The sequence below is a fragment of the Athene noctua genome, chromosome 1 (genome assembly GCF_965140245.1).
Source record: "Athene noctua chromosome 1, bAthNoc1.hap1.1, whole genome shotgun sequence".
NCBI classification, from domain to species: Eukaryota; Metazoa; Chordata; class Aves; order Strigiformes; family Strigidae; genus Athene; species Athene noctua.
In genome coordinates this window covers 237181721-237207829 of record NC_134037.1, presented here as the reverse complement: position 1 = coordinate 237207829, position 26109 = coordinate 237181721, and the positions used below count along the sequence as shown (strand labels likewise).

The following is a 26109-nucleotide window of genomic DNA, read 5'->3' as shown; positions in this document are numbered from 1 at the left end:
TAATGTGCAAAGCACTGTCAAATCCAGAGTAGTGAATTTATGCATAGTTCATACTTATGCTATACTGAGACTAAATAATTATCTAAAGTTCAGGGCAGGAGTAAATAAGACCCTCTTTTGTCGTATTCTTAATGATCCTAATGTAAGTGCAGATTTTGCAACCAGCCATGAGTAATGGTTTTGACTTTGGAATGCTCCTGTATTGACTGTTGGACCTGCTGTTACACAACTTATGTTTTGATCTTCCCCCTTTTAGGAGTTCTGTCGTGCCATGTGGGGCAACCTCTTACGAAGTGTTGAATAGTTCCAGTTTCATTATCATGTGTGGGTCCAATGGGGCTTGTAAAACATCGTTACAGTCTTCCAATTCATGTTGGAAGGGACATCTGGAAGTCATTTGGTCCAACCCCTACTGAAAACGGGGCCAACTTTGAAGTCAGATGGGGCTGTTCAGAGTCACATGCAGATGAGTTTTGAAAGCTGCTCAATAGTTTGTGAAGTCCGTCCTAATACTCTACCATCTCACACTCCCATCCCTTGGATTTGGGTCTGTGGTTGTATGAACAGGCAGCCTGACCACTGTGAGTGAGGTAACATTGATGAAACAGGATTCATTGTGTGCTAGCAGCTTGAGCAGCCTGGTTTTTCAGATTTCCTGTAACTGAGAGAGAGAGAGCAGAGTGATTGTTTAGCCAACAGCTTTTTGCCTTATGCTTGAGATTGCTTTTCAAAGCAAGTGCTAGAAAGGAAATCAGCCTAGCTTGCAAGAGGAGCTAAAACCCTCCAGTCAAAATGTGGTTGTACAGAATATAGTATGTCTAGGAGATTTCTTGTGTATTTTGTTCAGGTACAATCAGTGTGGGGCTTTCAGTTAGTATACATCAAATACTTCTGCCACAAGTACAGTAGGTAATCTTTTGCTTGTGAGACTCATAGAGTTAAGTGGAACTCCTCAAAGGGGGTAATAGAGTGTGAAAGAATTAACTTCTTGATAAAAGGTCCCCAAATTCTGCAAATAGTTAGTGCTTTTTATTCTTTTCTAATTGTTAAAGTAATCTGAATGAGAGCGAGACACGGGAAAGTGAAAGTAATGAAATAAAATATTCTTAAAATATATTAAGCAGTTCTTACATTTAGTTAAGTAGTGTCTGTTACTTCACATTACACCTGAAAGCAGCACTTTTTATTCAACATTATCTCTTTGTGCTTTATATTTACAATTTGGTGATAGTAAATGCAGAGAAAGCTTGAAGAAAAACATTGCCACATGGTAATGTCTAGTCTAGTGCTGTCCTAGGACAAAAGTACATACAAAGAATACTGTGTGTGCATAATCATATTGCACTCGTCTCTACAAGTCAGGGCTGGAATTCATTCATAGTTGATATTCATTATGATTAGATAATTTGTTTAAAAGTGGGGAAAGTCTATTAAGGAACTGCCAAGTCTTTCACATTTAAAGAAGTTTAGTGGTATATAACAAGTAGGTAGCTGATGTTTGGATAATGTTTTGAATGTACAAAGTGTGACGGACTTCTGAGCGCTGTTTTGGGAGTCCCTGGTCCCACGTGGGTAAATTTGTGAGTAAGAGCCAGGTCACATCCCACACCTGTGCAGCTGTGCTGAGGAGCCAGGAAGAAGGGGAAGGAATAGTGAAGAGTAAGGATCTGCCTTGGCAATAAGCTTGCTTGACATCTCAGCACTCCATGTAGCCTCCTGAGGCCAAAGATATCTGCATGTCTACTCCAGCCAAATACGCAACACTTTCCAAGCAATTATTTTATTCAGCATTCACCCCGATAATGCTTTTTATCTTCTTTTTCAGGCAAGTGTTTTCAGAGAGATGAGTGAATTATGTTGTGAAGTGCATTTGTTTTGCAGAATTTTAAATGGGAGGGAAATCAGTGCCCTGATCTAGTGGAGATAATTTTTTTTAATAGAAAATTATGTTGGATGGATTTCAAAATTATGTTGGAAAATTCCAATATCAATATTTAGCAGGCACTGTAGTTATACAGTAATGAACTGTGTTTACAACTAATCAAGTTTTACTATAACTAGCACAACTTAATCAACTGGGTAAGGAAAGTGTAGACTTGCTCAAGTGACTCTGAACAGGTTCTTAATGAACAGAAAACAGGTAATTCCTTTGCAATTCTTTTGACAAAATTAAGATGTTTGGATGCCAAGTGCTTTTTTTTGATGAGGTCATCCTGGTCCTGTGAACACTGGCTCAAGTGCTTATCTTTATGTATGTTGGAACCATGGATTTTGATAAGGCTACTCACATGGGTAGAGCTGAGTAATTGTGTGTTTGCAGGATGAAAGATTTATTTGCTCCACTGGCATGAAGAGGTATTTGTTTGCATCCTCTTTACAGCTCCATGAATTTTTGATCTTTAACTTTCAAACATTTATGGAAGAGATTATTCAGTGACATATATTTGCTGATAATGCTCTTAACTTGTTTGCCCTAGAAGATGTCTGATTACTTTTGGAACTGAGGATTTTGAGGAGCTCTAATAAAAGTGCTTTTGGCTTCTTTTCACTAATGCATATCCCCTAACATGGGAGGAAAACTTGGGTGGTACTTGAGCTGCAGTTTAATGCTATTCATTTCTAACACTTTTTCTTAAAAAAAGTATCAGAGGTAGATTTTTACCAACAGCAGTCTTTCAAAAAAAGTCACAAAAATATTTTTTAATGTATTACATGTTTCTCATCACTGCGCAAGGAAAACAGAAAATACAATATTAATAAATATTTATTTACCTTTTACATACTTTCTTTATGCAATTGGTGATTCAGAACTGTGCATTGAATTTTTTCTTCCTGAAGTCTGGTCTGTCTACTTTAATTGCATCTGTTTGGATTCTTAAAACAGTCAATCACTGTAAATTGAACACTATTTATGACCATTCATACAGATTATATGCCATATTCTTTGAAAACCTGCTGATAGGAAGGATGGTCTGGTGGAGAGGGCATTTTTGTGGGGACTAAAGAGACTGAGATCTCTCTACTGCAGAATGTGTAGAGTAGACCAAATGCCAGAAGTAACCTAGTTCTAGAGGTGATGGGGGGAATGGGGTGGGTGGGTTTCATGTGAATAAATTCATCTTGTCTCTTGAATAGAGTAGAATTTAACAAACAAAATACCCTGGGATTTGCTCTCATTTCAGCCACAGATTTTCTATGACCTCTACAGTACTTCTTAGGATGAAGTATGACAGAATCAACATCTTAGTGGAGCTACACCTCTGTTTAAGAAAATGCACCACTAAAAATATTAAATAGCTCTGACTGTCAAGCCCATGTCTTTACATTTCCTTTCAGTTCTTTTTGTAAATGCATCTTAAAAGAAAGAGGGCACCGGGAAGGGGGAAGTAAAGGCAGGAAGAATGAATGGTACCTGTAAAACTTCAATGCTGTTAATACTGAAATTCCTGAGCCCTGCTGGACAACCTTAACCTCTCTCTGTTAAAGTTAAGCTATTTAATACATGTCAAGTTTTTCTATAAAAACTATTTTCTACCTTCTGCATTTGAAGTAAAATCTGGTTTTCCTCACTATTTCCAGCTGATATTGATGATATGAAGATATGCTATGTTTTACGAGGGGGTGACAATGCCACAAGTGACATTTTTCATTTCATGGTTGAAGACGGTGGTGAGTACTCCTGAAATCTATGCTTTTGTTGTTCTTGAAAGAGAAGGAATTTAAGTATACATTGAATTTAATTGAGGGAAGTCCACATTACCTCTGGAACATGATTTTGTTTTTAATGACTTTCCCATACTGTGGGCTATTTCTGGTACTGAGAGAGGTGTCAGTAAAATGGTAATTGTATCTAATGAAAAAACACTCAACCTACTCTAACAGAAAGTGAAATTCTCTAAGTCTACTCAGATATGTGGGCTTTCTGTAGTTCTACCTTTGTATTCCATGTCCAGAATCTTTATGCATAAATTCTAATAAGCCTAATAATCTTGAGAAACTTTCTAAATTTTGATTTGCAGTTATAGTTGCCTACCTCTTTAAAGGTTCCAGCTATAAGACTATTCATACAGATACATTGTCTCTGATGTACCTGTTGTGTAGAGTTCAAGTTCTGTTTCTGACTAATTAACAGAATCCTCAATGTCCTGTCAAAGATCTTTGTCAGATGACTGATGTGAATTCTCCTGACTAATATTATTTTGTATAACTGGAGGGTGCAAAAGGAAATAATAAAACCAAATTCAGAATACTGGCACACACTCACTCAAGGAAAAAAATATGTAGTTGGGTTTTTCCTGTTTTTAAAGAACAAAGAAAAAACAGTTTAAAGGGTAAACAAAACACATTAACAGGGCTTTCTTTCTCATCCAAAGTCTGTAATTAATGTGGATATTCATAAATGTAGATATTCCGCTGTGTGGTAACAGGTGGCCAGGTTATGTTACTTTAATAACTTTTTTATTATGTGATATATAGCTCTATGAGTAATTGGCAAGGAATTTTATTAGTTGATTTAATAATATACTTCTTTCAAAACATGCTTCAAGTTAGCTAATTTTCAGCTCATGTTATCTTGGTTTCAGCTGGGATAGAGTTAATTTTCTTCCTAGTAGCTGGTACAGTGCTGTGTTTTGGATTTAGTGTACTCAGCTTGTGTTACTGCTTCACAAGGAGCACAGCCAATTAACGGTATTAAGATCAGTGAACAGGGATTTGTCCTGTCTGTTACAGACTGAACAGGTTTGTCACCATTTACTGTTGATGGGAGTGGGATATTAAAGCATGTTATCCTGTTCATTGTGCTGGACAAGAAGAGACAGTACCTTCTAGAGACTTTTGCAAATCTTTGCTACATCAGAGAATAAGTAGTGAGATAAGAGTTTGTAACACTTGACCTATTTTCCTTAAATGTCTTCTTTTAACTGAGATACAGGTTAGAGAAATTTAAAGCTAAGTAAAGATAATGGAGCACAGGGTGTTATATTTTCTTAGTAATCCGTCATTTTCTTATGACAGGTGTCACCACATGGTGACATTGTTCATGATTTTCAAGTTGTTCTAATAGGTGAACTAGTCTTTCAGGGTTTCATGTGATGGGAGTAATTAAAGCTGAGGAAAGTTTGCTCTCAATGAAATGATTAACATCAGTTCTAAAGCTGAGTTGCTCCTTGAGACCCCAATATTTGTGAGACTTCTCCATGCTATTTGAACACTTTCTAATGGCATATGTATAGTTAAAGCAAATTGCACTTAATATATTCCGACTCTATACCAAGAATTTTTCTTTCATTGGAAAGTTTACTGGCCACATCTGCTTATATTTGGCAGAGTTGTAACAGCCTGAGTCTGTTATCTCAGGCAACTGCCCAGAGGCCAAGTAGAAGGAGTGTGAATTTTGTTGTGGATCTGGAATTTTGTTTATCCTCTTACATGTGGCTAGCATTTATGGTAAGCAAGTTAGGACAACAGCAGACTAGGTGGGTAAGTGAAGGGAAAAGAGCCAAGTCAGTGCTCTGCCAGCTCTTGGCTCCTTGCCTGCTCAGTTCCTCACAGAGGGAGTAAGGTGAGTGCCATGCTGCATACCAAACTGTGACCTGGGATCTGAAAGCATGAAGTAAGGTACTGGGACAAACTTGTTTACGTACTGGCCACAGGAGAAAACTGCAGTCTAGACAGAGGGAGAATAGCTCAGGGATTATGACTGTCTCATGATAACTTTCTGATTATAACTAAAGAGAATAGAAATGGGCTCAATATGAAGGGAAAGGAGGGCCACTGAAGAATGAAAGAAAACCCTTAGGACTTTAATTCACAAGCAAGAGCATAGGCCTGCTGTACTCAAACCAAAATTAGAGGTTTCACCAGAAGAACTCATTGAGGTTTAAGCTCTGAAAGAGTCTTATTGTCAGCATCAATTACATACATATGTATGGCTGTAGTGCTTTTCTGGCTTTAAATGGCATGTTTCATAAGAGTAATTAAAAAAATGAAATAACCTGAACACAAATAAGCTATTTATCAGCACTAATATTTTTTAAAGGTAGAAAAGGGGTTTTTATTCTTCATGTTTAGAGATTTAGCCGCAAGATAATGGGCTATAAAGTGGGTGAGCCCTAGCGTCTCTGTCATGTTTAGAACAAGAAGACACTGTAGTATATTGGATGCTGCTGAGTTAGCTCTGTGATGTTTTAAAAGAAGCTACCATAGTTCATATTAACAATTTGCTTTCTGTTTTGAATTTTGATCTTAAAATGATCATGTGGAGAACTGTTTATACTGAAAATGTTATGAATCCATTTGAGCAAAAACTTTTAAAAAGTGTGAAATTTTCTTTTTCACAAAAGTTGCAAAATAGTCTCTGTTGAATCTCTTTCCTTGGAAGTGGCCTCCACTTCCATGAACAAGATGGAGAAAAAAACTTCTTATCAAGTGCAAGTGTGTGACAGTGGTGAATCCTGATGTTTATATATACTTAATTCAATGATTAGTAAAGGAAGCAATACTACCAGAAGGCAGGGAAAACAGTTTGGGGTTTTTTTTCTGTGGAGGGGTAAAAAAAAGAGGAAATCTAGACTGATAGTTGAACTCCTGGGTGTATTTGTGGCATGTAGATTTGCACATGATTGAGAAACTGACTAGACTGAAGAAAATGATCCAGCTCAAAATGCTTCAGCCTTTTAATTAGTGAAAAACAGACTCACAAAGTAACTTAAATCTGATAAACTCAATGAGAAGCTGCAGTGTCTGCAGTGATTTCATATTACTAAAAGCTTAAGGAAACTGGATATGTATGGCACTGCCAAATATGTGCAGAGTTGGTGCTTCAGCTATACAAAATGGCATTAATCTGTATGTAATGAAAACAGACACAGAAATTAGCTTCAGTGTGTTGAGCTCTTGTGCCTGTTTCAGAAGACTGCATGCTACAATTTCATGCTACATCCCTTATGAATTGTCTGAGGCGTTTTTACTCCTTACATGATATACTAGCTGAAAATGCAGTTAAAACTGAAGTCCATTGTTTACCTTCACTTTATGCTCTGCTTGTCTGAGTTTTTTAATGTCACTATAGTAAGTCATAATAATTGAGTAAGAATATGGATCTAAATGCCCACCTATCCAATCTGTAAAAGGCATTTTCTCATTAAATGTGCTGTTTCACATGACGTTAAACTGGCTGAACTGGTTTAAGGCAAATTTTTGGCCAGATTCTGCTGATTGTGTAGAGTAAAACAAACATACCCCAGAGCTGGCTCTAAACTGAAACCCCAGCACAAACCCCACACCTCCAGAGATAGTATTAGAGTCAAGAACACTCCATTGCCCAGCGGTGGCTATTGGGACTGGGGTAGCCGTACTACAGCAGTGTGCTGAATGGAAGTTAAAGAGCAGAGCTTCTCTTATCTTCCTTTTTTGCTTCACATAAGAAAAATTCTTTATTCTGTTTTGGTGTTGTGGATAACTCTGAAATGTTCACATTCAGGCCATGTAAAGACAGTGAAGGAATGAACATCTTTTCTAAATAGTGATCTTGTCTCTAAATATTTTAAAAATATGACGTTTTTCTTGACCTGCTTGTTGCTTGGGTAGTGCTCTCATCACAGTAGTCTTCCTCCTCCCCTGTCTGTCTTCTGAAGCTTGGGAAACTGCCAGCCAGGATTGTAGTACCCATGGAAGAAATTTGGATTATGTGCCTCAGTATTTTTTGTTCCAAGAGGTTGGTGCCATACTAACAATGTTTTGCTTTACAAAGTCAGTTCAATTAAATTTTCCTGTGTTGAGGAAAAAAAATAAGATAACCCTGATTTGGGCCATTTGGACCTGAAGTTTTCTTGACAAGGAAAACCAAAACCAAAACCCAAACCAAGATCATGCAAGGGGGAAACACATTTCCTGTCAGCTTTAATTTGAACTATAATATGTCCCTCCCTTAGCTAACTCCATTCTATACTCAGTGCTTAAGTGAAGTCTCCAAACTGCACCTTTAGGACTGCTAAGTGGTATCTTCAGTACAGTGCCTCAAGGGTAGAATGGTTTCAAAGGGGAAGTAATGACAGATTCTCATGGCTGTTTTAGGAATGTAAGGATCACTAGAGAAAAAAAGAAATAAGAATTTTTTTATTTCAGGCTCTTTGGGCAGATTTTCTGACTTAAAGCCAAAGCATTGCAAAGCCAAGACTCACTGAAACTGGTGATTTACATAATTAGCTAAATCTCATTTAGGTTTTCATTATAGATCCCTAAATGCCTTAACACAGAACTGCATTTTCCTATACTAACCTTTGGTTAAATCTCCACTGAAGCAAGAATTTTTAAAAACCAATTCCCCAAATTTAGCCTTTAAACCTAATTTCTGGGAAAATTTCATAGGCTTTTCCCAAATATCTTTATAAAAGAAATTATGTTAATTAAAGAAGCACTGTTCACTGCTTAGAGAAAACTTCCCTTAAGTTTGTGAAAAATAATTATTTCATCTGTCGTCCTTAATTTTACTAAATAAAAACACGTATTTTTAGGAAGTTCACCATTCTGGTATGCTTTATTCATTTGTGAGAGAATAATATTACACTCCTGAGTATAATTACTAAACTAAAACAGTTTTCAGTGCTGCTTTTCAAAGCCATAGCACTGATGTATTTTTCTGGGTGATATATAATAATAGCATAGGAACAGACATTTTGGATTCAGTATCTGACAATTCTTAAAGAAGCAGACTGGTAAAATATAATTGGGAATTATTTCCAGCATCCTTGCTTGACCTCACATATGGCATTTGGGCACACTAGTCTTGGCAAGAAACATCAGCTGCATTTATCTTTGGCTTAAAAATGAGGGCATCACATGTTGGTGGTACATTTGCCATCATTTGCCAAGTACTGTATTGGATTCTGGTCTGTTGCCAGGCTTGTTTTGATATACTTTAGGTTGGTGCCCAAACAATTTTCCACATGTCACTCATCTTACTGTAAATATTACCAGAGGATTTAAATAGTAGTTTGACAACACAGTTTATATATAAAAAAAAAAAACAAAAACAAAAAAACCACAACCCAAACAAAAACCTCCCATCAAAATAAGCCTTTGTCTAAATAAAAAATTAGTTCATGGGGGCATTTTTGTAAATGTGTCTACAAGGTCACAGCAAAATTAATATCTGTTAAAATATACAGGAGAAGATATGATTATATGGGGCATATAGAAAGTCTTTCTAATCTCAGTGGAAAGATTTTCATGTCTTCTGTACCAGTTATATTGGTTTGTTTGTACTGGTGTTTTAGACTGACTGCTAGAAACGACTGAATTTTCTGTCTCTAACTTGAATATCACCTTATCTTCCAAATACATACATAGAAAAGGAGGTCTGCTTTGTACAGTTAAAATAAGTTTTCTAGAGAGAAAAAGAAGTAGTTGTTTTATTTGGCAAGACAATTTTTAGTTTTACTTATTTAGGTTCAAATGGTTGTTTTTATGCAAAAACAAAGCTTTTCTCTGCTCCCCATCCTGGATTATTGGTTGGGGTTTTTTTTAATAAAAGTAAAGCAGTGTAATTGGAGGCGTGGGTTTAGGTACTGTTCTGGATTAGGAAAGGAGAGGCAATTGTGGTTTTCATTGCCTTTTATACAGGTTAGGGCACTTTTTCCAAACATGGAAGTCTTGGATTGAATTCCTTCCTTCATTTCAGAGGCTTTGAACCCATACTCCACATAATGTGCCCTCACTTATATTCTGGCTAGTTTTGTATTCATTTTCTGTTTGCTGTCTGTGTATATGAATTCTTAATTACTCTTTGGAACATAGCCTGGACTCTGATGTTCCACTTCACAACTAAGTACTGTTACCATGGGGCCAACGAATAGTGTCTCATTTTTTGTGTGTGTTTCCTCCTCTCTTTTTCCCCTGCATTTCTCATTTTCTTCTAATACCTGCTGTGTTCTGCAGAATAAAATGGCTTGAACAAGCCAATTAGGAGCAATGTATTCCAGAATAACCCTCAGACTGGTGGTTTAGGTCAGGGTTTAGGGCAGGGAGATTTTGGTTCCAGTTGTCTTTGAGTCAGGGTGAATAGTCTTGTCTTCCATGTAGAATAAACACCATGACTGGTTGGTTGGTTGGTTGAATAAAAGGGAAATGTCTCCACACCATTACCTGGTGATACATATTTTTCTAGTTTTAAGCTAAGATCACTTGCTGAATAATCATACTTTTAAAGAACAATGTATTCACAACAAAATTGAGCAGCTAAACTATTGTAGCTGAATCCTGCTTGCTTTACTGAGCTGAATGGTGCCATTGATTTCATTTGACCTGGTCAGGTGAGAGGCAATTAAGATAATGCTCAAGATAGCCCTATATGTACTTAGGAGGCTTTTTACTTAAAAATAATCTACAATTTAGCTTTTATATTCTTATGATACAGAATAAGGCCCAGCTAGCAGCAAAAGAGGCATGACAATGAGCAGTAAAATTAGGTCAAAATGCAAGAATTAAAGGGATTAAGGAGACATACTAGGTTTAGATGGAAGAATGGAGAACTCTCAGGGGTAACACTGATTGCCAGTGACATGAGAACCTGTAGAAAGACACTAATTCCTAAAGTGAGCTATAATATGCCTGTGAAATTATATTGGTTGTTGGCTGCAAATATTTTTGATTCAGACTGACTAAAGAGGTCTAGAGAAGAATGAAATGAGAGAAGGGACACTGGCTGCTGTAAAGGAACCCTGCTCACAGCAGCTCAGCTTGCTTGATTTCCCAACCTATTTTCACTGAGGGATTCTAAATAGCCCCCAGGGTGAGTTTAGCATTTATCACTTCATTTGCTGTCATAACCAACTGTGTTGGTTAACTGAGTCCCTAGAGTTCCCATATAGGTTCATATGATCAGTAGATGAAATGTATCTGGGAAGTTTCTGGATTACTTTGAAAAACAGATTACTATTTATACAAGAGGGATAAATATCTTTGAAACAAACTACAGATATGTAAGAAACAGTATTCCAACAAGAAAATAGTGAGTCTTAACCTATGGAAGTACACTAAGAATCAAGTTAAAAATGGAGAAAATAAAATTATGACATACATTGTCATCAAATTTTTTCAGTTCTCACACTCTTGCTATTATAAGATTCTGTTTGCCTTGCTAAATCTTATAATACAAGGGCCATTCTTGCCTCATCAACCTCTGTGCACTTGCTGGAAAAATAAAGACATTAGTTTTATTTCATAAGACCAATTTGTGATTGGATGGTGTTCAAATTTTCCTTGAAATTATATGACCTGTTCTTAAAATTGTGAATGAAGTATATTAGGGAGTATTTTGACTGTCTAGAGCTTGATGATGGAGTTGAGTGTTTATGTGTAATAATCAAGGGGAAGGCCAACAAGGCAGATATGGTGGGAGTCTGTTATAGCCCACCCAACCAGGATGAAGAGCCAAACAAAATACTCTATAAGCAGCCGGGAGAAGTCTCACAAACGCTAGCCCTTGTTCTCGTGGGAGACTTCAACTTAACAGATGTATGATGGAAATACAATACAGCTGAAAGGACAGTCTAGGAGGTTCCTAGACTGTGTGGAAGTCAACTTCCTGACACAGCTGGTGAGTGAGCCAACTAGGGAAAATGCCCCACTGGACCTGTTTGTGAACTGAGAAGGACTTGTGGGTGATGTGATGGTTGGAGACCGTCTTGAGCATAGCAATCACTAAATGATGTTTTCAGTTCTGGGAGAAGTAAGGAGGGGGTTCAACATAACTGCTACCTTGGACTTCTGGAGGGCAGACATAGGCCTGTTTAGGGGCCTGGTTGACAGTGTCCCTTGGGTGGCAGTCCTGAAGTCCAGAAGTCCAGGAAGGCTGGACATTCTTCAGGAATAAAATCTTAAAGGTGAAGGAGCAGGCTATTACCATGTACTGGAAGACAAGCTGGAGGGGAGGAAGACCTGCCTGGATGAACTGAGAGCTTTAGCTGTGTTCTGGTTCAGCTAGGATAGGGTTAAGTTTCCCCAGCAGAGAGGGGGAAGGGATCTCCAGCCGGGTTATTCACACCATGCTGATGTCAGGTCCAGCGTGGGAACTTTTTCCTTTGTGGCTTTGGTTGTGGGAAGCATGGGGCTGTCTGTAACCATTGCGGTATTTCTCTGTATATCTTTTGTTTATTGTTATTGCTGTTTATTGTTGTTATCATTGCTACTGTTGTTGTTCAGATTGTTTATCACACTGTTGTATTAAATTTCTTCTTATTTTAACCCGGGGTTTGTGCCTCACTTCCAGCCTGACTGGCTGAGGGTGGGGGAGGGACAGTGGCAATGTGGTCTCCAGCCCCGGCAGGACTTAAACCATCACAGCATTTTTTGGCACACAAGAAGATTGAAATAAGAATCAAAAAGGGACAGACCCTGACCAGAGTGTGTTAGAGAAATCTGTTGGTTGTAATTTTTCTGTTTGTATTTGTACTGTTTGGTAAGAAAATGTTTGCGATGCTGGCCCATTTGCTTGCGTGGTGGGGCTGGATTAACCCTTATATCCAGTGTATGATCCCAGTGCTGGTGTTTGTTGTCGGTGGAAAATGCATACAGGGTCTTATTTTGCTGTACTGGCTCCTGACTGCTTATAATGTGTTTGTATGGCTGTGGGGAGGGGTGGGCTGGTACCTGTTTGCTGTTTGGGCTTTTGTTAGGGGTCTCACCCCCTCTATGGGCGAGCCAGGGGAAGAGATCTTCTCGTTTTTTGAGAGTTTCAGTTATCCTTGGAGCCTGCAGGCCAGTGTGATTGTGGCACAATGCTTTCTGAATGTCTGCCTGATTTTGGTTTTGGCCATGCGACACTTCTCTAACAGTAGCAGTAAAAAGGCTGTGATGGTTTTAAGCCCTGCTGGGACCGGAGACCACGTTGTCATTGTCCCTCCCCCACCCTCGGACACAAGTAGGGCACAAACCCCAGGTTAAAATAAGAAGAAATTTAATACAGCAGTGTAATAAACAATCTGAACAACAACAGTAGCAATGATAACACCAATAAACAGTAATAACAATAAAAAAGACAAAAGATATACAGAGAAATACCGCAATGAATACAGACAGCCCCGTGCTCCCTGCCACCAAAGCCACAAAGGAAAAAGCTTCCTACGCTGCTGCGCTAGACCTGACATCAGCATGGTATGAATAACCTGGCTGGAGATCCCTTCCCCCTCTCTGCTGGGGAAACTTAACCCTATCCTAGCTGAACCAGGACAAGCTGGAAATGAGAAAAAAAAAAGAGAGTTTATGACTTTTGGAAGAAGGGGCAGGCCACTCAGGAGGATTACAAGGATTTCATGAGATTATACAGGGAGAAAATTAGAAGGGCCAGTGTCTAACTAGAACTTAACCTGGCTACTGCCATAAAAGACAATAAAAAATGTTTCTATAAACACATTAGCAACATAAGGAGGTGAAATGCTGAGGTTTCAACCCCAAGCCCCAAATTAAGGTTGACATGTGGGTGATTCCCACAGCCCTTCACAAAGGGGTGGTGAGTTTGCCTTTAGGCTTCCCTCCAGGGTGCGGCCGGCCTGGCAGGGAGAGCCATTGGGTAAATGACCCCAGGTGTCCCACATTAAGTAACCCAAGGTCAGGTGTCCCACTGAGGGATAAAAGCTGGGACCACTTGCAGGCAGAGGCAGTGTCTGTCTGTGAGGTGGATGCACTTTGCAGAGTTTCCTGTTGGGGAAGGGCCTCCTGCCTCCCTGGGACTGGGTTCCAGTCAGGTCTGGCCTTTGTAAACACGGGCTGTGTAGAGATTCAGTATGTGGCTTCCTTGGTCTTATGTATTTGGCTTGGTTATCTCCTGTCCCTTCTCTGGGAGACTGCATTTCACCATTTATTCCACCCATTGTTGGTTGTGCGGTGGTGTTGTTGGGGTCAGTGAGATTGATGTCGATTATGTATAATCTGTCTTGTTTGTACCCCCAGCGCTCACCCATGTACTGACCCTTTTGTATCAAATACAATTTGGTTATTGGTTCATCTTTATGCTGGCTGTGTCCTTTATGCTAGGCCTAATAATTGGCAAAACAGAGGGCTAAGGAGAATCTCTGTCCTTTATTTGATGTGGGGGGAAACATAGTCATGAAGGATGAGGAGAAGGCTGAGGTACTTAATGCCTTCTTTGCTTGAGTCTTTAATAGTAAGACCAATTGTTCTCCAGATACCCAGCCCCCTGAGCTGGAAGATATAGACAAGGAGCAGAATGAAGCTCCCATAATCTAAGGGGAAATGGTTAGCGACCTGCTATACCACTTAGACACACATAAGTCTATAGGACCAGATGGGATCCACCCAAAGGTACTTAGGGAGCTGGTGGAAGTGCTCACCAAGACATTTTCAATCATTTGTTGGCAGTCCTGGATAACCAGGGAGGTCCCAGTTGACTGGAATTTAGCAAATGTGACACCCATCTACAAGAAGGGCCAGAAGGAGGATCCAGGGAACTACAGACCTGTCAGTCTGACCTCAGTGCTGAGGAAAGTTACAGAGCAGATTGTTTTCAGTGCCATCACACAGCACGTAGAGTACAATCAGGTGATCAGGTCCATTCAGCATGGGCTTATGAAAGGCAGGTCTTGCTTGACTGACCTTCTATGGCAAGATAACCTGCTTAGTGGTTGAAGGAAATACTGTGGCTGTTGTCTACCTGGACTTTAATAAAGCTTTTGACACTGTTTTCTACTGCTTTCTCCTGGAGAAACTGCTGCTAATGGCTTCGGGGTGTACTCTTTTCTGGGTAAAAATGTGGCTGGCTGGCTGGGCCCAAAGAGTTGTGGCGAATGGAGTTAAATCCAGTTGGCAACCAGTCACAAGTGGTGTTCCCCAGGGCTCAGTATTGGGGCCAGTTGTGCTTAACATCTTTACCAGTGATCTTGATGAGGGACTCTAGCACACCCTCACTGAGTTTCAAATTACACCAAGCTGGGTGGGAGTGTTAATCTGCTTGAGGGTAGAAAGTCTCTACAGAGGGATCTGAAAGGCTAGAACAATGGGCCGAGGCCAAGTGTATGGTGTTCAACAAGGCTCAGTGCTGGGTCCTGCACTTGGGTCACAACAACCCCATGCAGTACTACAGGTTTGGGGAAGAGTGGAAAGCTGCCCGGCATAAAAGGACTTGAAGGTGTTGGTTTACAACTGGATTAATATGAGCTGGCAGTGTGCCCAGGTGGCCGAGAAGGTCAATAATGTCCTGGCTTGTATCGGAAATAGTGTGGCCAGCAGGATGAGGGAAGTGACTGTCCCTCTGTAGTCAGCACTGGTGAGGCCACACCTTGAATACTGTATTCAGTTTGGGGCCCCTCACTACAAGAAAGATATTGAGGTGCTGGAGCGTGTCCAAAGGAGGGCAACGAAGCTGGTAAAGTGTCTGGAACACAAGTCTTATAAGAAAGAGTGGCTGAGAGAACTGGGCTTGTTTATCCTGGAGAAAAGGATGCTGAGGGGAGACCTTATTGCTCTCTACATCTACCTGAAAGGAGGTTGTAGCGAGGTGGGTGTTGGTCCCTTCTCCCAAGTAACAAGGGATAGGACCAGAGAAAATGGCCTCAAGTTGCACCAGGGAAGGAATAGTTTGAATATTTTCTTCACTCAAAGGGTTGCTAAGCATTGGAACAGGGTGCCCAGGGAAGTGGTTGAGTCACTATCCATGGAGATATTTAAAAGACATGTAGATGCGGTTCTCAGGGACATGATTTAGTGGTGGACTTGGCAGTGTTAGGGTAACGGTTGGACTCAATGATCTTAAAGGTCTTTTCCAGCCTAAGCGATTCTATGATTCTGTGAAGTTAAGAGCCAGGAATAATAGAAGCAGAGTGAAAATCCTGTTAGAGTAAATTAATGAATTCATTTGACATGTGTTGATTTTTGTTTGGGTTTGGCCTAGATGAGAATTTCTTAAGTCAGTATATTCTCTGGGTTTTTCTTCAATTAATCTTTCTTTTACAGATTTAACTAATTAGTTTTTGGATTTAGTACGGGAAAGAATTTCATTTAGCAGTAGATCCTTAGGAAGCTCTTTGAAAAGACAGAATTTTAATTTTTTTGCCCTTTCTGAAGAAGGATTTTAGCTTGTTCAAGTCATTAGTAAAACATTAATTCATTCAGCTTGATACAGCATTGCCCTGAATGTTTGCCAGGATTCCAATCTCAGTAACTTTGAACTTAAGTACTAGCATAGCACTTCTGTCACTCTGCTGTATAATGTGCATTTTTTTTAAGGCTGTAGGAATGGTGTTACCACACACCTTTGCTGCCTCTTTAAAGCTTTGTAGTTAGGGTGTAACATAGTAAGTAGAGAGGGAATTGTAAGGATACCTTTAAAGAAACATTTGCAGCCTAATTGAAAGCCCAGTGCCACTAGTGAGACATTTTGTGCCTAGAGGTTTGTGGTTTGATCCTGCATTAGTGAAATCTGTGAGAATATTTTTTTCACTTACTACTGTGATGTTCAAGAGCAGGTTGTAGAAGATAAGATTTTCGTAACTAATTACATGCTAGTATTTGCTGCCCCTAAACCTATTTTACCCTAAAAGTTTTAATTTTAGGGCCCTAAAAGGATTTGATTTCTTATTCTGATGTTTCCTTTTTAGGCAAAACTTATGAGCTCAAGAGCCTGAAACACTGTAACCAGATAAACCACTGGAGTACTCTGCGTATTATTTTAAGACTTTCCTGGGCTTTGTGCTGAATTCATTCACTGTCTACACTGTTTAACTTCAGTAATGCCCTTTAAGCTGGCTCATCATTACAGTAGAGGATTTGTAGTACTGTGTGCTCAAATACAAACCTTCTGAGAGAACTGCACTGAGAGTCTTTTAGAGATACAAAATCCTGATGAAGACAAAACTAGTCATTACCTATTTTTTCCTGCCAGATGCGTGAGTGCATCACTCTCAGCTTCTTTTCCAGGGGTAGGTGATACAGTATTGTACGTTTAAGATCCAAATGGCAGAACTTCTCTAGTGTGTGCTTTGAGTGGGATTATGTCCTGAATTCATCCTAATCAAGTGGAGGTCCTTAAAGTGCTGAATTTATAGCCATAATAAATTCAGGTTCCCTCCATAACCACTGACAAAATGAAAGATACCTTGAGGATAAGTAGATTTAGATGGGGCACAGGAGCAATTGCTCTGAATTCTAATCCAATTTTGCCCATATTTCCCTTTTCATGTGTGCTTAGAATTGCATAAATCATGTGATTATTAAACAGGGCAGATTTCAGCACTGGCAAGAATTACAGCTTAAGTGGTGAAGGGGACATTTTCAAGCTTGTTGACTAATTTGGACATTACAGTAAACATACAAAAGGACATGAGATTGCCAGTGTCTCACTTTTACTTAAGAAGTCACTGCATACTGTATTCATTGCTGCTACTTGAGACCTGGGCTCAATTTTCTCTGCTGCCTAAGGAAGCTTAAATAGTTATTTCCAATGCAATTGCTGTAGCCTTTAGGCTATAGGAAATGTAAGGTGAATCTCTATCATTGAAGCAGAGTAATTTTGTGTGGAATTGAGTAAGTGTTCACTGTTGAGCACAGATCAGGCTTCCTGTCCAACTGCATCAACACCAGGTAATTTGGGCCGCTGCTCAACTCTCATGAGTTCTCTGCTCCATCCAGCATGGTGGAAAAGTCTCTTCCTTCATAATCTTCCCTCATGTGAAAGCCTAACTCTTTATTTTCCCTGGCCCCTAGGAGTTTCCATTTAAGCCTGTGTGTGGGAATGTCCAGTTAAGTTTTCAGCTCTCTGCCCTCCCATCTCCATCCAATCAAACTTTTTTATTTTCACCCCCTGTCCTTTTTCTGCCTTCTGCTTGCTGCCATAGCTTGATTGTGCCAAGAATCATTAAGAGCTAGTAAGATGGTTATCAGATAACTAGATCTGCTAGGGACAGATGGATGCCTTTTCCTAGCAGGAACTGGGAAAATTGAGTTAGCCTGTACTCCTGCAGAGTCCTGTTATTTGTACCTCAGTAGCAAGTTGGAATGAGACAAAGCAAAGCATTACTTTTGGCACCATTTTGCCACCGATTAGAAAACATAGGCAAAAAAACAAAAGAGCTGTGCTTGACCCTTCTGAATTTATTGTGAGGGGACCGAATCTTACACTATTCAGAGTAGCTGGAATAGACAGACCTTAGGCATTAAATTGAAGCTATTACTAGTGGACTCCAGTGGTTGAAGGGGCTTAAAAATGAGGGATTGTAATCTTGGCACTGAGACCTATCAGCCATCCCATAAGCACATATATTCTCATATAACTTTCATTTTTAACTCCACTTAAAGACAGGCATAAGGTCATTTAGCAGTATGTCATCATGGTATTGTACAATAGCGTAGCGGAGTCCTGTGTGTCATTTGAAGATGCACAATTACTATATGCTTTGTGCTTATTTTCAAGTATACTGCTTCAGATCCATAGAAGGGTCACAGCTGAGCTAGATTCAAATAAACAGGACAATTTTTACCAGCAGTGGTTCTGCTCTACATCATATAATACATAATTCTTGTATTTCAGTTTATGAAGAATAGAGGGACAGATCCCAAAAGAAAGATGATTTATTCATTTATTTAAGAGAAAATAACTCTTCAGGAAAAAAAAAAAAAAAAAAAAAAAGCAGTACTAATGCACTTCCTACCTCTAAAGTGTCTTATTGTATGTGTACCTGTTCCCCATTCAGCACACACACTCACCAACCCACATCTCTACATCAAGGTATTGAGCCTGCAGTGTTTCCTGCCATGTCTCCACCACCTTAAATTATGCTGCTATTTGAATTGTTTTTTTCTGAACTATTAGGTTAATAGCACAAGTAAATTCAAGATAGTATGTTTTACTATGATCAGTTCATGAAAATATATTTGAACCCTATTCCAGTTAATGACTGGCAAACATTTACTAACATTTTAGGAAAAAGTATTAGAAAGGGAAGGAAATATATTTTTATGAAGTCAGTCTTTTTTTTTCCTCTTTATTGAGTGTCCTCACTACATCCCCTGAAACAGCCTAGATTTAACTAATCCCCCTCTTCTGTCGTCTGAAAGCTGTTCCTGAGAAAGTGTTGCTAATCTTAGAGTACTTGCAAATTGAAAGAAGCCTCAAAAGAATCTAGTTGAGAAATACACATCCATTAATTGACGTGTTCATCTTAAAGTTGTAATAACTGCAACTTATTGAGTAATAAATGTTTTAGACTATTAGTCTCTATGTAGTTACTGGTATTATTTATAGTAGGTTGATAATCATCAGTCATAGGAATTCTGCTTGAAATCATACAATAAAATTACTTCCTCTTCTTGATTACTACTATTACCGCCTATTAAAGCTAACAATATTTTTCATGGTTCTTTACACTTCCCCTAACTACACGTGTAAACCAGACCTTATTTATTGTTTTGAAGTCCCAGGTTCATCTAAGCATCTGAAGAGTGTAAGTTACTAGCACAGGCAGCCCTGGAACAATCTCTGATTACTGAATTGTTGAGATCTCAAGTGACTGCATTACCTTCTGGAGATGTCAGCTTGTAGGGAAGCCTCATTCAACTCGGGTACCTCAGAGGCTGCTCTTATGTGTGATGAATCTGGTCGTTGTTGAACAGTTTTCCCTTGGTTTCCACAACTGAAAGAGAATAAATCTAGATCTTCTGTGGACTTACATATTAAGTAAGAGTGTGTGCAAATGTATGTTCGCTCTTTGGGACAGAGCTGCATTTCCTAGCTGGGACATACTTTTGCAAATGTAGATGTACCCTGATGTGGCCACATACACCTTTGCTTGATTATCCTTTCACCAATAGGCAATTTATTATTTTGGTTAAAAACAGCTTCTATGCTGTTTTTTTCCTGCAGTACTTCTACTTTGTTCTTTGCATGGAACAGATGCACATTGGTGCAAAAATATGCTGTAAGACATCTATAGATTCCCTGGTTAAATCTCATGTTTACATACCTTTTGAGTACTTCTGAAAAATAAGAATTTTAGTGTAGCTTTTTCTTCAGAGTATTCCTTTTGACTTGTAAGGTTTTTACATGATGCTGTCCATGTAGCTTAGTTCTTCAGATTGATTCAGTGAACTGAGTTGCAAATATTTCTTGCTTTTTTTTTCCCTGTTTGCTGACTCCAGAATGAGTATAGCTATAGTGGGATTGAATATTAAGTATGAAGATAATCACAAAGAGTTAATATAGGCTTTCTTTCACAGCATGTGGCATAGCAACACATGACAAAATGATCTTAAACATTTAGCCACCACTAAATTTCATAAAATGACAGTTTGGACAGCTTGAAATATTTTGTTTGAAGGATCATGGATCTTGTCAACTTTCACAAAAGCTGGGAAGTATAATTTCCTAGGAGGCCTTGTTTCATGAAACTTAAGAATAATCATGATTTTGCTAAACAGTGTTAGCTGTTTCTGGTCTGCTGACAGTTTTTGAATGCTTGATTTCTATATTTCACCCATGGTAGGAAGTGGCATAACAAGGTTCAGTGGTTGGAAGCTGAATGCATAACAATTCAGATTAAGGTTAGGAATGTAGTAAGAGTGAATGCTCTTAACTGGTAACAGATTTTCAAGGCAAGTGGTGAATTCTCTTGATGTCTTCAAGAACAGATACCTTACTGAAAAAAACCCACGTGTCAAACTACATCCAACACAACATTACTGGATGGAATTTTGTGTTCTCTTAATACAGAAGATCAAGCTAGATCATTATAAATCTTCTTCTGGCCTTGAAATCTATGGAGCAAGAATTTATAGAAACTCTCAACTATTACTGATTTTGTATGCAACTAGTCAGTAGCAAAGCTCACCTGGAGCTCGGTGAGGAAAAACTGTGAAGAGAGTAATTTGCAGGAAATTCTTGTCAGTGCTATTTTTCCAAATTCTGTATTTAAACAGTTCTTCCAAACTGTATATTTAAGAAACAGTCCTTATTTCTCCCTGACTCCCCTCCAAGATCCTTAAGGAAATGAAGAAGTGCTATTGTGGATGTCATAGAAGGACCTTTAAATCACACAGCTGAGAAGCCAAGAATTTAAAGAACATAAAATGAAAGCTGAATGGTACAGCCCTCAAAACCTGTGGATCGTTATGTCTTTTCATATAGTCACTAGTAACATTATTTGCTTAGTATTTCAACATACAATCTTATCCGTCTCCCACCCACACACATTCTTGTGAAGTATATCTTAATGTTATCTTAACACTTTTCACCTCGGGGAAGTTTTTACAACAAATTCTAAATGTAAGCAGCACTTAACCAAAAAGAACACCCAAAACTATAAAACATTTACCAGTCTTGCTGAATTTTAAAACAACCTTCTGCATTTAACAATTAAAAACCTGAAATTTGCCAAATTTTATTTATTTTTGGTGTTCAAAATCACATAAAGTGCTAGCTTTTCTTAAAATAATATATATAAATGTAGATGCAATATTCTTTAGAATTCCATCATTTATCCTATTCTTTTTAGCTAGATCAGGGTTATTCTGACATAATCCAGTGAAATAACTCCATCCTTATGTAAATGAAAGTAGAACAAGACTAGTCAGCTTTCCACCCTCTCCTCAGCAAAATTATTTCCACAGAGTTTATCCAACATATGTCCTGCCTGATTAGTGTGTTAAAACTTGGAAGAGTTCAGCAGATCAGAAAGATATTTCATGTTCACCACACTGCTGGCTTCTCTATGGATACACTGTCACATGCTACCAAATGTGGGGATACAGATGACTTTCTGCTATGATTAGATCGTGTAACTACCCACTCATAGCTCTCCAGTGGCCCGTGCAGAGTTACTTCACTTTTGCTTAATTATTCTGACTTGAACTGATGGTCTGTAAGCTAAATGTTTTATAGTCTGCTATAAAAGGACTATGTATGTGTGTATATATATATATATATATAAAGGACTGTATATAGTCCTTAAACCAGCTAGCCTCTTCAAGTTTATATAGCAGGTACATATTTTTATGGGGTATCTTTTTTTTTCCTGCTTCACTCCTACTTTTTCCCATATTACACTGAGACTGCTTTGGTGAGTAGCATGGCTCACAGTAAGTCTTGAACTTTGAATTCTTGACATGCCTGAACTGGCTTTCTACCTGAAGAAAAGCAAGTATTCCTTTCAGTGCTTAGCTGTGCATAAACAGGTCTTTACCCTGACCTTTGCTTATAGATATTGTTATCCAGTCAGCTAGCTACACTGGAAGGAGACAGCATACTGTTTCAAGCACCAGTCAGCTTTAAAGCATATAAAAACTACACATTTCTTCTGCACAGGGAAGACACCAATTTTGATGGAAAAGAATTATTTGGGGGGGAAAGATGATCAAGAGATATTTTCTACAGAATACTTTTTAAGTCAACTTTTAGCTCTCACTGTTCACAATATCTGAAACTACAGCTTTCAGGCCCAACCCACCTTCCAGTGTAGAATTGATAAGAGATCGTCAAGAAGCTGATAAACACGAGTTTAAGGATTAAGAGTAAAATGAAATATTTGGGTTGGGATTTCAGTGCAAAGTGGTGTTCATGAGGAAATTAAGAATTTGTAGTTTTTTTAAAAGTAGCTCTTTCTCTGGGCTTCTTCTAAAATCCTTTAATAATGTATTGTGCAGTTTAGTAGTCCGTGCCTTATTAATTTCTAAGGTAAAAGATGACTTATTTTCCCCTCCATGAATACATTCCCTCTGAGAATTCCCCCTTGGGCAGAGTTCAGATCCATTCCAAAATACAAGGCTGTGTGCTAAATGGCATTGAATAGCATACACATGAGGAACAAAGGTATGATTAATTGTATGTGTTAACATATTTGTTCTACTTCAAGCTAGCTGCATAGCTTAGAGTAGCAGAAGCCACAGCATGAATTCAAGCACAAACTCTCTGTATGTTCTGGATATACATGCTAAATAAATAACAAGCATTGCTAGAATCCACATTACAATCCCTTAATTGCTAATGTTTGCATGCTAGCTAGATCAAGCTAGCACAGGTACTAGTATAATGGATTTATATCTTAATTTTGCTTTGTAGGCGTGACTTCTGCTTAATGAGACTTGGCCAAGTTTGAAGGGTGCTTGTAGCATACTTCCCTGGGCAGGTTTTTTGAAAATGGAAGATGTAAGGAGGCAATATATTTTAGTATTCTGCTCATTTATGTATCATAACAAAAAATCATTCTCTTCAATGTACAGCCAGAGTTTGCTCTTTCAAATTCAGAAAGCATGGGAGTAATTTGTTTCAACAAAGATGTTTAAATGTATGGCTCTAGATCTAATGATAATTTTGGGATCCTTTTATAGTTAATGGAGTTGTTAATCTGATTAAGTAAGGGTGATTGATCTCAATCTAAGAGACAAGCTAATAGAGTAGTTAAATTTCTCTTCTTGGGTTCTTACTTCTCCATTTATGGTAAGGGGGCCTGGTACAACTAGAAAAAAAATTAGGCATCTAAAGGTGAAAAAGATGAATCCCAGTCCTCATCAATTTTATTTGAGGGTGCAGGTTGTAAAAAATAACATTTCAAAACAGTTTCTAGAATGAAAATCTGAATTTGGATAAAAAGATCATAGAAAGATAAGGAGTAAATATAGTTGGAAGCATCTGTCAATATTTGAAGTACTTGCTCAAATCAGTGTAAGCTCTCTTGGAGTATAATAGAGTTCCCTTAGTAAATTTCCTTTACCAAATATTTGTGTCTGTGCATTCTATTGTTAAGTCTCTGATTACACTGATATCAATGTGACCTTATCACTTTTGATAGTATCCTAACTAGCATAACAGTATTTGTCAACTTGCCTACTAATGCATTAATGATCAATCAGTCAGTGCTCTTGGTCATGGACATTGCGAAAAACTAACTTTATAATTCTGTAGTTTGGGCATATAAAGCTGCATGTTCTTGATATGTTCTAGTTTGTACAATTTCATGGAACCTTTCAGGTATTAACTCATCATTTTTAACTTATATTGATTTAGGGTCTGGTTCCAGGCACTTACTTTTCTTTACCAAAGATGTGACTAAATGACCCAGATACTTTTGCCCCCAAGTTGCAACATTGTGTTGGTCTAAAAAGTATGCACATTTGTAATCAAACAGTTAATTTAAATGTTTTTTTCTTCAACTCAAATATACATTCCTGCTGACAGTAACCACAAGAAATTAACTAACCTTGCATGCACAATTCCCTGCTTTAGCATCTAGATCCCCAAACTTCTAGCCTTCAGTTAAATTCTCATTTAGAGTGAGAAGCTCTGAAGTGTTAAAAAAAGATGCAGAAGGCAAAGGTGAAAGGGAAGCACAGTCTGCGTGGTCTTTACTTAGATTATACAAAGGAAATGTCATACTGTCAAAAATCAAACCATCACAAGAAAAGTACTGAAACAAAGACATCACTGAAGAAGCAAGTGCCATGAATTGTACTGTTAAATTAAAATGAATATAAACAAAAATGTAAATTAAAAAAACAAGTGGCTGAGCTTCCCTGCAGTGTAGGCACTTACTTAAATCAGCAGAAAAGAACCTAGAGGTTGTTAAAAGTTAAAACTATCCTTTGGCTGCAGAAAGGCATATGGCTGTTCTTTGTGTTCTCTGGAGGACGATGACGAGTAAAGCTTGCTGTAATATGTATTATGGTTGAATCAGTAGTTAAAAATAGAGTATTTAAAACATTGAATGTTCTTATATTGTGTTAATACAAATCAGGAGAAATTCCTTAATCCTCTATAATACTCCTGATATTAGAAAAGATACTGAATTTTTTAGAAGTCCAAATCAGGTATATCAAAATCAATCTTTCTCAAAGCCCCTCCCAAACATTTGTTACAGTACCTAAATTGTCGTTGGGCATCAATGACACCAGATGTTTTTGTGCTTTAGGTGTGGGTTAGGCAACAGTAAAGATTAGTGGAGATTAACTTTTAATTATCTGTCATTAACACGATTTTTGTAATAAGAATGCTGCAGTTCCTTTAATGAGGAGTTTATGGTAATCTGTGTGAGTGAGCAGCAAGAAGTCATTTTTACAAATGACAAAAGCCAGAGTTGTTAGGTCAAAAGAAAACAAGAGAACTGCAGAAGGCCTAAAAAACCCCCAGAGTGAACATCCATGATAGCTGGTATTGTTCATTTACTGTTACCATGTACCTCGTGACCATGTTTTTACACCATGGGATGTAAACTGAGATACCCTCCATGATGTCATGGTACATCTTGGTCATTAGTGGAAGTTAGAAGAGAAGTTGTTTCTATGCACGCTGTTCCATAACTCCCACATACGGCTTCCTTTGCTGAAATTAATGTGGAAAAATTGAGGTGTGAATCACATGAAAAAAAAAAAAAGGATCAGGACCAATAATTGTAATCCTATTTAAAAAGAGGAATAACACTAAATGGAGCTAAAAGTAGAAATGGAGGCTTGTCTGATTTTGACACTGGGCAAATTAAATTTGCACATGCTAGGGCTTCTGTAAAATTCTATAATCTTTCCCTAGCTAAGAAAACTCTGCAGTTCTTTTCACCTTCGTGGTATTTTTATCATTGTGTGCTCTCAATTTCAGAGCATATCAGAAGTGTCTGTTTATCAAAGGCTGAGAACTGTACAGTTACGTGTCTAATGTATCTTCTAAATGTGTCTTCTAAATTACTCCTACCTGATCTCTTTAGACAGTAATTTCAGTGCATTTGTTTACAGTTTAACTATGTGGTATTCATAAAATCAAATTCAACTTCTGCATTTCATCTTTCCTGGTGCTTGGAGATGGTCATGGTTCCACTTTATTTTTCTATAAACTTAATCACTGCAGTACATGCAGTAGATACTGAGAACAGTTTTAATGAGTTGATGGAATTAATAGAAGTAAGATTGTGTTTTATCTTTTTCTTCACTGTAAATTTGGCAAACCACTTTCATTTGCAGTGGCAATTCTTTTTATCTAAATAATTGAGAAAGAATACAGAGATAATTTTTGGTGGAGTGAAATACCAAGAAGTTGTGATTCAGATAAAATAAAATGCCTAGAGATGCAAGTAAAATTTTTATCTACTATATATAATCCTTTAATACACCAAGGGATAAGAG

At 38.1% G+C, this 26109-nt stretch overlaps 1 protein-coding gene across 1 annotated transcript in view; it reads left to right on the top strand.

Moving 5' to 3' along the window:
• Positions 1 to 26109, top strand: part of FREM2 (FRAS1 related extracellular matrix 2) — a 146809-nt gene that overhangs the window by 7301 nt on the left and 113399 nt on the right. Inside the window, exon 2 of the mRNA XM_074913776.1 lies at positions 3580 to 3669. Coding sequence (XP_074769877.1) covers positions 3580 to 3669 — 90 coding nt within the window. The remainder of the gene's footprint in view (positions 1 to 3579; positions 3670 to 26109) is intronic.